Raw genomic sequence first — 13,823 nt, forward strand, 5'->3', positions numbered from 1 at the left:
TGGGTGTTCTTACAGATAAGATCCCAAACTCCCTTTTCCTCTCCTACCATGGTCAAGTTGTCACTCTCACAAACGTGTCATGAAGCCAGTAAGAAAGTTCTTTGAGCTGCTAGATTGTACCTTGTAGAGATGTTACAGACAAAATCAATGACAACACCATGACTTCCATTACTCTACCACCACGTCCCTGAAAAAACAAAACTTTGTCAATCTACAGAATCATCTCCATTAGAGATGCTCATGAATTTTTTTTATCCAAATTAGAGTTTCAATAGCAGATGAGCAAGTTGAAAGAATGAAGAGTGACTGTCCTTGCCAGAGCTTCCCAGCGCTTTATGAAGGATGCTGTTCTGAGATACAAGTGAAGGACATGTACTTTGTGAGTTAAGGATTAAGGCTGATAGGAATCAAGGCGCATGACCACTTAAAACACTATACTGTTTTGTCATAGGAAAGAACACACACAACACAATATGAAGGAAAGTTTCTGAGGCTGGGATGATGAGCTGGATGATTCACGTTTAATATATGTTCTTTCTAATTTTTTTCAGCTTTCCTGTCAGTTTGATGACAAACCCAACATAGTTGCTCATTTCCATGAATGGCAGGCAGGAGTGGGTTTAATACTGTCTCGATCTCAGAAACTTCCAGTTGCCACAATTTTTACTACCCATGCCACTCTGCTTGGGAGATACTTGTGTGCAGCCAATATAGACTTTTACAACAATCTTGACCAGGTAAGAGGCAGTTTTCTTATTCCTTCTCTTTTTTTCCACCTAATCAGCTCCTGGTTCCTTTTCTGTTTATTTTGATACGCTATATTTTACATTTTCCATGCTGTGTGATCACTTACACTTGCCCCACAGCAGAGTGATAAGTCATCAGTTCCAACACATAAGAAATGGTAAGATCCTGATGTGTGTAGGGCCTTGTGCTTTCGCGTCTATGCCATCCTTCAGCAGAGTCTAGAATACTTGTACTTCCTTCAATTAACTTTAGGTTACCAATTTTCACTGCAGAGTACTGAAAGTCATTCAGCCTTTAGTCAAGTTAGTGTCTTGGTCCAATCCACAGCTATACGGAATAATATTGCAGCTGTATAGGTTTGCCAACAGAGGTTCATAACCTTCTTTTCAGTGATTTGAAATATTTTCAAAAGCATGGGAGAGTTATAGGGCCAGACATCACTGCAAGTAGCTTTGAGAATCTTCCCCTTCATGTTCAGGAGCAGTGATCAACCCAAGTAACGTATACTGCATTTTCTAAGTTAGTTAGCAGTCTGAGTAACTAGTAAATGTAAAACCCATACAGCTATAGTCAGGTACAGCCTCACAACATTCTTTCTTTAATGTAAGTTTGTTGAAAAAAATAGATAGTAGCTCTCCGCTTGCAGGAGATACCCTGTAATGCCATTAAATGTTTTTGTTTGGTTTTGGTGTTTCCCTTCCCCAGACCATTAATTCTTACAAATTGTAAGTCCTACTTTCAAGCTTTTTAGGTTAGGCTGTGTTTGTAACTGAGAAGGTAGGAAGTATTTTCTGAGTTTAAAAGATCCACATCCACTTCTGGGAATTCTTGTAAACTCTTTAGTGGTTTTGGTTTTTGTTGCTCTTTTTCAGTCAAAGCATAACATAAACTAACATTTCAAGGACCCAGATATCTTTAGTACTGCCTTCTATGGAGTCACATTACATGATTTGGGATTTCTAGTGTGTTTACAGACAAATCAAGTACAAGAGATTCTTTTCATTCCAGTGTGTATTGAGGGTAGTTGTAGTTAGAAGGTTAAAACAACTACTTTGTTCACTGTTCAAGCATTTCCTTGGCTAAAAGCACTGAATAAAATGAATCAGTTTGTAACATAATGTATGTTTATTCCACTGTGTGTCAAACTTAAGTGTCTCCCAAAGACAAGGCTGAAGCAGTAGTATGATACTGTCCTTATTCAAAAGCACGGTCAGCAGAAGCCAAATATCCTCATATTTGGGGACGGGCAACTCAGAAAGAATACAGAGAAGTTGTTAAGATATGCAGGGAGAAAATCAGAAAGGCGAAAGCCCAGCTCGAGCTCGACCTGGCCACTGGAATAAAAAGAAAACAAGAAATCCTTTTACAAATATATCAACAGTAAGAGGAGGACTAAGGAGAATCTCCATTCTTTACTGGATGAAGCCGGGAATGTGACTACTGAGGATAAAGAAAAGGCAGAGGTCCTGAATGCCTTCTTTACGTCTGTCTTTAAAGGTCAGACCAGTTATCCTCAGGATATTCCACTTTTCGACCAGGTGGTCTCGGCTGGAGACCAGACTAAACCACCCATGATTCAGAAGGAAACGGTCAGAGACCTTCTACTCCAACTGGACTGTCACAAGTCCATGGGGCCGGATGAGATTCACCCGAGAGTGCTGAGGGAACTGGCGGAGGTGATAGCCGAGCCGCTTTCCATCATCTATCAGCGCTCCTTGTTGACTGGTGAGGTACCAGAAGACTGGAGGCTTGCCAATGTGACTCCCATCTACAAGAAGGGCTGTAAGGAGGACCCGGGGAACTACAGGCCTGTTAGCCTGACCTCGGTGCCAGGGAAGGTTATGGAGCAGATTGTCTTGAGGGAGATCACGCGGCAAGTGCGGGACAACTGGAGCATCAGGTCTAGCCAGCATGGGTTCACGAAGGGTAGGTCCTGCTTGACCAACCTGATCTCCTTCTATGATCTAGTGACCCGCCTGGTGGATGAGGGAAAGGCTGTTGATGTAGTCTACCTAGACTTCAGCAAGGCCTTTGACACTGTCTCCCACAGTATTCTCCTGCAGAAGCTGGCAGCCCGTGGCTTGGACAGGTACACTCTTGGCTGGGTAAGGAACTGGCTGGAGGGTCGAGCCCAGAGAGTGGTGGTCAATGGAGCTAAATCCAGCTGGCGACCGGTCACGAGTGGTGTTCCCCAGGGGTCGGTGCTGGGGCCTGTCCTTTTCAATATTTTTATTGATGACCTGGAAGAGGGCATTGAGTGCACCCTCAGTAAGTTTGCAGATGACACCAAGTTGGCTGGAAGTGTCGATCTGCCTGGGGGTAGCGAGGCCCTACAGAGAGATCTGGACAGGCTGGAGTGCTGGGCTGAAGCCAATGGGATGAGGTTTAATAAGACCAAATGCCGGGTCCTACACTTTGGCCACAGCAACCCCAAGCAACGCTACAGGCTTGGGGTGGAATGGCTTGAAGACTGTGTAGAGGAAATGGACCTGGGGGTGTTGGTTGACGCTCGGCTAAACATGAGCCAGCAGTGTGCCCGGGTGGCCAAGAAGGCCAATGGCATTCTGGCTTGTATCAGAAGCAGTGTGACCAGCAGGAGTAGGGAAGTAATTGTTCCCCTGTACTCAGCTCTGGTGAGGCCGCACCTTGAGTATTGTGTCCAGTTCTGGGCCCCTCACTGCAAGAAAGACATTGAGGCCCTGGAGCGTGTTCAAAGACGGGCAACAAAGCTGGTGAGGGGTCTGGAGCACAGGCCTTATGAGGAGCGGCTGAGGGAGCTGGGATTGTTCAGTCTGGAGAAGAGGAGGCTCAGGGGAGACCTTATTGCTCTCTATAACTACCTGAAGGGAGGTTGTAGCGAGCTGGGGGTCGGCCTCTTCTCTCGTGTAACTGGTGATAGGACTAGAGGGAATGGTTTCAAGCTTCGCCAGGGAAGATTCAGGCTGGATATTAGGAAATACTACTTCTCTGAAAGGGTGGTCAGGCACTGGAATGGGCTGCCCAGGGAGGTGGTGGAGTCACCGACCCTGGAGGTGTTCAAAGAACGTTTGGATGTTGTGTTGAGGGATATGGTTTAATGAGAACCATTGGTGACAGGTGGATGGTTGGACTGGATGATCTTATAGGTCTTTTCCAACCTTAGTGATTCTGTGATTCTGTGATTCTGTGATATTATCTGCTAAGATCTGTCTTATTCTATCACCTAGGAGAACTACTCTCCTGAATTAGATATCATTATACATGAGATATGATCAGACATTAAAGAGGCAGCATGCTGTCAGACCCAACTCTAGGAGTTTAGACATTCCTACTCCCTTATATTCTCCTTATATGTATATATGCAAATTTCAATTACAGTCGCAGTACTGTATTTTTTTCTGGACACAGATAAATTGAAATAACTAAGACCATCTCATTTCAGATTTAACAGGGAAAGCAGGGACTTTTCAGCAGAAAATTCATTTGTTCACCCCAGTATTATTAGACACAATTTGTTAGTGAGGAAGCTACAATTTAAAAAATGAAAAGGTATTTTAAATGAGAAATTGGAGTTTAAAAAAGAAGTGGGAGGAGCTAATAGTTTTATAAATTGATTCTAAAAATACTGTCAGAGAATTCCCTTCCTTTTGTAAAGAAAATTAAAAAAAAAAAAAAAGTTTTGTATTCTGATAAATTTGATGAGCTACAGGAAGTCTTGTGAAATAGACTCCTTTTCTGAAAAGCAATTTTTTTTTTTCTCAGTGGGTCCTCATCCTTGCCTGTGTACTCAAAAGAAAGTCATGAACTTGCATCTAAACAGACATACAGATTTTGGTATATTTTTATACTAATCACTGTATTTATATTATTTTTAATGTTCACACGTTACATGGCCAGCCTTTATGTGATTACCTACAGTGCATCCTGTTCTGAATCTTCACAAGCCTAATTGGTAACAATTAAATACGTGATACATATAAATACAACAGTTTTATTCTAAAAATATATTGAATAAAACATATGTATCTATTTAAAATATTATAAAGTGCTGTAGAAAATATTTTGATGAGGAAAGTTATGGATGTCTAGACCATACTCCTTTATGCCGTCTGTGTAAAGATTGACATTTACTTGCAGTGTTAATACAGGAAATGATGCTAGATTCTTATACTGCTGTTTTTCATGCTTATAAGGAGCCAAAGCTCTCCCTGACAAAGTTAACATTTAGTGAGAGATTAGATATCTAAATGAGGGCTCCTTTCAGTGTAAAAAGGTCAGCTGGGCCCAAAAGCTTGTTGAGAAATGTAAGAAGTTGATCTAGAGTTTGGTAATTAAATGATACAGATGAGCGTGTCTTCAGAGGCTATTGTTGCTGTCCTCCAGTAGTAAACTGTTAAGGTCAAACAAGTGATTTGTGCAGTGATGGAGATTCTCCAGGGCTTTGTAATATTAAACCTTTGGATGAGACAGAATATTTTTAGTACGTGTGAGCTCCCCTCACAGTTATGATAGCTGCTTTATCTGTTAGTGCCATTGTATGATTTTCTTTAAAGCATAATAGCAATAAACTTTACTTACTTTTGATCAGCTTTTCCTGGCTAGAATATCTTTTCAACCAGCTTTAAGAACAGCAGATAAGATGGGTGGGAAAGAAGCACTGTGGTATGTTCTGTGCCAGATATAACAGAAAAACAGTTGTAACATCAAAGGAAAAAGTATGGCCTGGTTGTTTGGAGATGATCTGACATAAACAGCTCCTGCAAAGAAAAACAGGAAAATTCACGTTCCCTTTTCTAGTCCTCAACACAGTCCAAGAAAAGCCATGTTTGAATGCATACTAGAGGGGTCTACTCTGGTCACTGAAGCCAAGTGCTCTTCTTCAGTGCTGAAGAGGAACTTAACAGTGGGATCTACAAATACAACCTTAATATGGTATTTGGATGCTTGAGAAAAGATACTTACCCAGTATCTTCAAAGTCCTTTCTCTCTCTTTCTTCTTTCACAGTTCCTTAGCTATGTTCTTTCTCACTGTAGTATTTCCCTGAAATTAATGCACTGTTTGTCCTCCATTGTCCATCAGCCCTTCTCTCTTTGCACGCACGCATACAAGCACTCATATATGCACTCAGTGCAGCACTCTTTTACCCCAGTGTTATTACGCTCTTACAGACAACACTACCAGAAGATACAAGCTGAGTTGAAAGATCTCTTTTAAAGATGTGAAAGGATTACTGAGATTTTCTCCAGAGTCCATAGTGAAAAATACCACTTTGATCCTAAAAAAGCTCAATATGTAGCACTGGCACAAGTATAGAAAGTAGAAATTTATTCTCTAAAATAAGACAGTGAGAATATTTTGGCCCAAGTCCCAGCCTGTTTGGAGAATCAGTGATCATGCAAAGGGCTGCACAGCATGGCCTGGCTGATATTTTTCTCTAGCACTCCTATGAACAAAAAAGTCATCAGCTTTTGCCTGATGGAGAAGTAGAAGAGAAGGCTCCATGTGGTCTTCTGATAGTCCAGAAACACTGGACCTGTGAAAACTTGGCTGTCAGCTTTACTTCATTTTGGTGGAAAAAACAATTAGAGCAAGGTTGCCACACTGTGATGGTTCTTTAGACCTGAAATCACTTAGGTGCCTGAACTATATGTTACCAGGACTCCATGGCTGCATTCCTGTGTTGTCAGTCTGTGAGCTATAGCAAACCATTTGCAGGATTTGGGAACATGAGAGAATTCAGAAATGAGTTTGAATAGTGGTAACACCAATGTTATGAATTGATGTTAAGGAGAGCAACTGAATCTGAATGGAAGTAAGGAGAGAGAATACTGTTTATAGCCTGACGGTCATCATGTATTGAGCCAAAATACCTGGAACAAACAGGGAGCTGAAGACCTTTTCAACCTCTCCCCAAGCCATTTGCTATTTACCTTTGTCAGAGACAGGATCCTTGTTGTAATACAGCATCACTGGTTGAGAGTGTGCAGTTCTTACAGATGTAACTCAGTTCAGCTGGACTGGGAGAAATTCAGCAGGTCCTGCTCCAGTGAGAACTCAAGCATTAAAACTTTAACAGCATGCACAGGACCATAGTGAATACCAGAAATAAAACTGTCGTGTTCAGCAGCATGTAACAAACAACTGATAGTATGAGTGAAGGATCCCTGAGGCAATAACCCTGAGGCAACACTTCACCTTTAGTTCCTTGATTCACATCTACATCACTCTGATTCTGGAGTGAAGAATGGAGCGAAAGCAGAGCAAAACAGAAGCTGACTTGCACAGTAACTAGTATGATATTTATATTTTCATTCAAGCATCTGAGGAACACTGGGTAAACAGATGATAGTCATGGACTGCTGAACCTACCTGCCGTTTGCTGGCTTAAAGTCTTCTAAAGTCAACACTTTCTTATTTCAGCAACAAGCAGAATATGTTATGAGCTTCATTCCCAATAGATATATTATCATAAGTTTAGCTGTGCTTGAAAAATTTTTCAGATCTAAATAGTCCAAGCAGCAATGCTTTTTTTTTTTTTCCTCTCTGTCCCCATGTCCAGTGTAACTTTTACACTGGTGCAAATAAGGTTTTGTATGTTGCCACAATAAAAGTTCTGTGAAAATGATCTGAGCCTGTGAAACCTTTTTCCTCCCCAGGAGCAACTGGTTTATTGGCTGAAGATCAAGGATTTTAATCTTTTATAGCTTTCCACATTAAGGGATCCACTTTTCTTTCCTTCTCTCCTTTCTCCTTTTCTTTTTCCTTTTCCTCCTCTTGGATTTTAAATAGACCAATACTTTACATAAATTAGCAGAGAGACAGAGATGGTCCAGGTTAGTTCCTAGATGAACTAGGAACAATCTTTTGGGCAAATGGTCTAACCTGGAATTTCACCTGGAAGGTGACCAAAATGATTTGCTGGATCACTGGCTGGCATAGCCAAGTAGCCTGTGGGCTTTGACCTCTGATAATTCTTACTAAAAAAAAAAAAATAATTGTATTATAATAGAAAGAGCACTCAGGCCACAGACATGATCAAAGGACTGGAGCACCCCTCCTATGAAGAAAGGTTGAGGGAGCTGAGATTGTTTAGCTTGGAGAAAAGAAGGCTCCAATGAGACCTCATTTCAGCCTTCCAGTACTTAAAGGGAGCTTATAAGCAAGAGGAGGACCAACATTTTACACAGTCTGATAGGGAAAGGACAAGAGGGAATGGCTTTAAACTAAAAGATAGGAAATTTAAGTTAGGTATTAAGAAGAAATTATTTACTAAGAAGATGACGAGGCATTGGCACGGGCCGCCCAGAGAAGTTTTGGGTGCCCCAGAGGTGTTCAGGGCCAAGTTGGATGGGGCCTGAGGCAGCCTGATCAGTGAGTGGCAACCCTGCCCACGGTAGGGGGTTGAAATTAAATGAGCTTAAAGGTTCCTCCTAACCTGTGTTTCTATGGTTCTGTGATTCTGTGATAGAATTCTCTGAGAAAAAGAAAAGTAAAAGATCAGTCTCATTCTTCATAGTGTTTTTTCTTATATAAGGGTATCATGTCAGTAAGTAGCACTTCTATTCAGACCTAGAAAATTTTACATTCAGTTCATTCAAGTGTGACTGAACATAGTTCAGAAAGGAGTGGAAAATTCTGTCTCATCGAGTCTAAAAGGAAAAGTATTGAAAATCCCAATGGAAATGAATCTTTGAGAGCTTTTATGCTGACAGTATAAGAGCACAAGCTTATGCTCCTCTTAGTACTGTATTGTCATACCTGTCATTGAGCTTGCTGTTAAACAAAGCTGATCCGCTTTGGTAGTAGCTAATGGAAATCTGTCTTAAGCCAGGAAGTATAAATTTTTGTCTTATTTGGCTATACCACAATGCAAGTTCTATTTGCACAAAATAACAATCCGTGGCAGTTAAATCTGATGTAAAGTAGCTTTTAAAAAAAGTAATTTTTATACACTTCAGATAATGGCAGTCAATGTGTAGCTGTTAGAATTGAAGATCTTTTCATTCCTCCTGCCAGTAAACAAGGAATTTGAACTGCACATCTCTCCAATTGCACTGCAGAATCACCTTGTGAACTTGAGTGTGTCTCTAAGTTTAGACAACAGAAGCTATCTTCTCATTCCCTACCTAAAATCCTCAGCTACCTATCTCTGTATCGTACCTTTTGTTTGAGATACAAACTACTTACACAATATTATCCAGCTTCGATGTAAAGCTCAAGGAGGAGAATCCACCTTATTTATGCAACATTTCACAACATTAGTCATTATCAAAACTATGTCTTCTCTTTCCTGTTTGAATTTGCTTTGATTTAGCATCTGTTGGCTTTCCTCATACTTGTTTTTGGGACTATGTGAAGAAGTAATCTAGCTTGAGAATCAGGAGCGTGTATGCAGACTGTGACAAACAACTTACCTGTCTCTCTGAGAACCATTAATACAGGTAGTGCAGTATTTCCTCCTTTTCTATTGTCTTCTTGCACATTTCTAAATCCTTTACTAATTGTCTTTTTCAGTTTGAACAATGAATGTCCAATTTGAATTTATTACTTCAGTAACTTCCCAGTCTTTCCAGGAGAAGCATAATGCCAGTATCTCATAGCCACTTGATATTCTCTTGGTTTTACCTTCTAAGATCCTCTTAGCTCTCGACCACAGTGTCATGCTGGGAGTTTCAGTGTTTAACTACTGTTCTCCCTATCATTTTAAGATACAAATGAAATGTGTTCATCACATGGATCCATAGAAAGGACAAAAATGAGTTGGAATTTTTCCTCAGAGGTGCATTACAACAAATGCCAATTTCAGTCAAAAACCTGTGGAACATCTTCTTGTTTTGTTTTGAAATCAGTGACCTACATGAGAAACATTTTCCCCTCTAATCTTTGCCATCATGCAAATTGTAATAATCTGCTTGGTTTCCAAAGATCAGAGTGGGAGTATAACCTCACTGAGAGAAATGGAGTATTTACAGTGAAGAGCTTAGTTCTTAAATGCCATTGAGGGAAGACACAGTGAGTCTGGCTTAGATCTGTTTTCCTTTTGCTGTAGCTTTCATTTGTGGCTTTATCAGTGTTCTAATTTCTGATAATGGCAAACAAACAAATGTAAGCATGATTCACTTCACAAATATTTTGTTTTGGCCTCACTGAACATGAACATTTTGGAACATATTTCATAGATGCTTGAGCTGCGTCTGACAAGCAATGCATCCAGACCACATAGCAAATTGCTGAGTAGAAACACTGATTTGAAAGTGAAAAACTGTGCTGACAGTCTGCTTCAGCTTGACATATTAGGTCAGATCAGAGCTGTGTCCCATATTACCCCTAGTTCTGTAGTTAATACTATCACAGCAAGCTCAGCTGTCTTTTCCCAGTACTCCACTGTGTGGACTAAATTTGTCTCTTGCACTGTCTCATCGGTTAAGTTCCATTCAACCTGTCCTTCAACTTGTCTAGTACTTATTTTCCGAAGTCACTTGTCTAGCCTGCTCAGAGGTACACAATGAGATTTCTCACTTGGCACTTTGAATGAAGTTAAAGGTCAGGATCTTGCTATATTGATCAGTGAAGGAAACTGCTGTAGAGTAACTACAGGTAAAATGTGAGAACTCTGTGCACCAGGTTTATATGTGCTAATGGACTAGCAAATTATTGCTAATGGGATTGCATACCTTTGAAAAAGCATACCAAATATCATGCAAGCATTTCCAAAGTAAAATCTTTCCCATTTTCAGAAGATGCAGAAATGAATATCAGTGAGGAGATATCATTCTGTGGTTGTGCTACACGTGTTAAGTGTTTCATTGCAATCAAAGAAATAAAAGCTAGAAAGGAGTGAGCCATAGTGTTTGTAACAATCCCTTTATGAATCTTTCTCCCAGTAGAATTCAGGGGAGTGTTTAGTTAGTGAACATGTCCCAAATGTAGTTTTTAGTAACATTTTGTAAAAAAAACTGTTATTGGTGAGAAAAGGAAAAGAGAGCAGAAACGTTTTAAAGTTTGGCTAGCTATGTTTTTCATTAGCATTTAAAAATATTAAAGTCAAACACATTTAAATAAACTTTTGCATAGCTTTGAGTGTGCAGTGGCATCTCATCACATTTTTATCTTTGCACAGCATGCTATAGAACTGTTCCATTTTGCATTTTTGGTACACACATTGGTTGAACAATCACAGTGATCTTATTGTTTGTTTGTTCTGTCAGTGTACAATCTGCTACCTTATTTAGTACATGCAATTAACATTTCTGCTCCGAAGATCTAAACTGTGGTTTTCTGAGAGCTATTTTGTGGAAGTCATCAGTGGTATCTGAATGCTCCAGTAACATTCATTCATTAGCTTACCACACACTTCAGGGGCATGGGGTGTAACTGCACTATCAAATTCAAAACAAAAACAAAACAAAACAAACAAACAAACAAATATTAAACACAGACTACAGGTCCCATTAATTTCCAATGCAAATACGAATGTTCAAGTGTTTTCATAGTTTAGATTCAGAGGTATCAAGATAGTCTCCCAGAAAAGTAGGAACACAGTTGGGAACTTCTTGTAGAAGATTTGGATTAGGATAAGGTAAGCATCATGCTAGAACCCCATGTCACTTTCAGGAGTTTAATTATTTTTTTTTCTTCTTTTCTCTGCTTTCAAGATATGCTCTGTACCAACTGTTAGCATGTACTCAGTGTGGAAATTCACATTCTAAATAGCTTTACTCCAGGCTGAGTTCTAAAGTACTGAAAGCAACTAGCCATGACAAAGATCAGACAGTTGTAACTATAGATAGTGCTATCTGCTCAGCCTATAATAGTGGTTAAATCCATTACAGTCAATGAAGTTACAGAGTCAAATGCAATCAAAATCAGACTGTGCACCTAAAATTAGGCACTGTTAATGACATAGCACATTGAGAGACACTGTCACACTCTGTGTAACTAACAGTCTGTGTGGTGCCCATGCCATTGACCTTGGGAGAGTAACCTTGATGTTCCCAGAAGTAAAACATGTAAGACTAAGAGGATTGACGTTTAATTGTAATCATTGACACTTCATTAACATTCTTCTTTTTTAGACTTCATTGTATTGACTTTGCAGTGCTCATCAGTAATGAAAATTTGATTCAGTGAACCTTTAAACATGAGCTCAGTAGGTATTTTAGATTTTCCTTGCCTTGAACTTTGTGATTACATTCCCACTGCACAGATTTTACTAGTTTTTGTTTCACAAACCTCTTTGTGAACCAGCAAATTCATATAAGAGGGACAGGAAATATTCCTTTTAAATGTCTTTACTCCTAGTTCTGGAAAACTTTTGTAAATCTAAATATCTAACATGCAGTTATTCACATGCATGCATGAAATGCAATCACATCTATCTAGGAAACCACCGGATACTTACCAATGCACAGGAACATTATGACACTAATTAGGACATATTGCAAGGAATCTCCTTCATAACCATAATGGAGAGTTCAAGTATAGAGCTGTAATTAATAGATACTGGGAGAAGATTGATCCTTTTCATGTTGAAACTTAGAGTGATCCAGATCTGACTTTTCTTTTCTTTTTTGTTTTGTTTTGTTTTGTTTTGTTTCTACTTAATTCAGTAAAAAGACACCTGCAAGATTTAAGGGTGACTCAGAAATAATTCAAGGTGATTTTATCTGGAGTTTATTAATCTGCCACTGAAAATTAATGGCCTTCAAACTGAAGTAAAAGAAGCAGCAAATAATTGTGGTGAACTTGAAGGAAGAACAGCTCTGAGTATCAGAAAATACCTGTTTCCATTTTCCTTGTTCCTTCAGGCTTTGTGACTGAGTGTTTACATCCCACTCCTCTAAAACAACTCAGTTTCTCTCCTGATTAGCCATGATTCTCACTATTCTACCCAGCCCCCAGATCTCCTCTGATCTTCATTGCATTTCTCTTCTCTCCTTCTGTACCTTATCAGCAAGTTCCCTGTTCTTTCAAGTTTTCCAACAGGTCCAATCAAGAGGCTGCATGACATGTGGCCAGTCTGCAGGCCAAACAGCACAGATCCTTACCAAACTAGGAATCATTAATCTGGGTTTCCTTCCCATTGCTCAGCTGTCATCTTTTTCCCAAATGAGCAGGAACTGAGATCTGACTTTCTCCATCAATCTATTGACTCTCTGTAGAATGGTTTGATAAACAGGCAGAGAGACTATAATCACAAATGATTCCCTTGAGAAATCTAGCTTAACTCAAGAGACTTTCTTTATGGTAATAAATCTGGTGGGCACATTGTAATAAATATTTTGTTATTTAACAGTTTGACATTGACAAGGAAGCAGGAGAGAGACAGATTTACCATCGATACTGTATGGAACGGGCATCTGTACACTGTGCCCATGTGTTCACCACAGTCTCACAGATAACAGCAATTGAAGCAGAACACATGCTTAAAAGAAATCCTGGTAAGACTTGAATTTTTTCCTTCTTACATTTCCTCTCAGTACTTACATTTTCTCAGATTGAATGAAAGTAACAGGCATAAAAACATAAGAGCAAGGCACACTGTGTAGGTATGTGTGGCTACACTGCAGAGAACAACTTTTTCAAAAGAAATGTACAGACAATATCACTTGAAACACATTCTAGTAGCATATGTAATCTGGAAAAAATCAAGTTCAGCATCGTGCAATAATTATATTCCATACCATTTCAGGAGAGTGTTAGTTTACCTCTGAGGATGTCAGGATTTCTTTACAGGGAGTTTATCTACAGTAGAAGACATATATTCCATCATCCTCTGGTGATGCTAATATGTTCTGATCAACTGAAAAAAACAGAAGGTGGAATCTTTGTAATACATTTCACCAGCTTTTACAACTTGCTTTGCTAGTAGAGAGTGATATGTTCTTGTAGAAATGTAGTAAAAGGTTTCATATGTGAGATGGATGTTAGATGTATTTTACTTTTCAGTGATTATGCTGTTCCTCTTTACTTAATATTGAAAGAGATGAGAAGGCTAAAACAAACCATAGATCAGTACAGCTAGTTTCTGTATATGTATCACAGCCAGGAACAGCAATGTGGTTGAGCTCATAAGCATCTTAGGACTTAAGCATGA

At 39.5% G+C, this 13,823-nt stretch overlaps 1 protein-coding gene across 3 annotated transcripts in view; it reads left to right on the top strand.

Moving 5' to 3' along the window:
- The window catches only part of GYS2 (glycogen synthase 2), a 44,611-nt gene that overhangs the window by 14,344 nt on the left and 16,444 nt on the right, over positions 1-13,823 (top strand). For 2 of the 3 annotated variants that reach the window (XM_090146457.1, XM_090146452.1), the window contains 2 exons: positions 552-737; positions 13,023-13,167. In XM_090146457.1, the coding sequence (XP_090002583.1) occupies positions 552-737; positions 13,023-13,167 (331 nt within the window). Of the gene's footprint in view, positions 1-256; positions 380-551; positions 738-13,022; positions 13,168-13,823 lie in introns of those variants that run through there. The other variant, XM_090146463.1, reaches the window with a different exon arrangement.

Source organism: Phasianus colchicus, chromosome 1, assembly GCF_987193195.1.
Source record: "Phasianus colchicus chromosome 1, bPhaCol1.hap1.1, whole genome shotgun sequence".
Classification (NCBI taxonomy): domain Eukaryota; kingdom Metazoa; phylum Chordata; class Aves; order Galliformes; family Phasianidae; genus Phasianus; species Phasianus colchicus.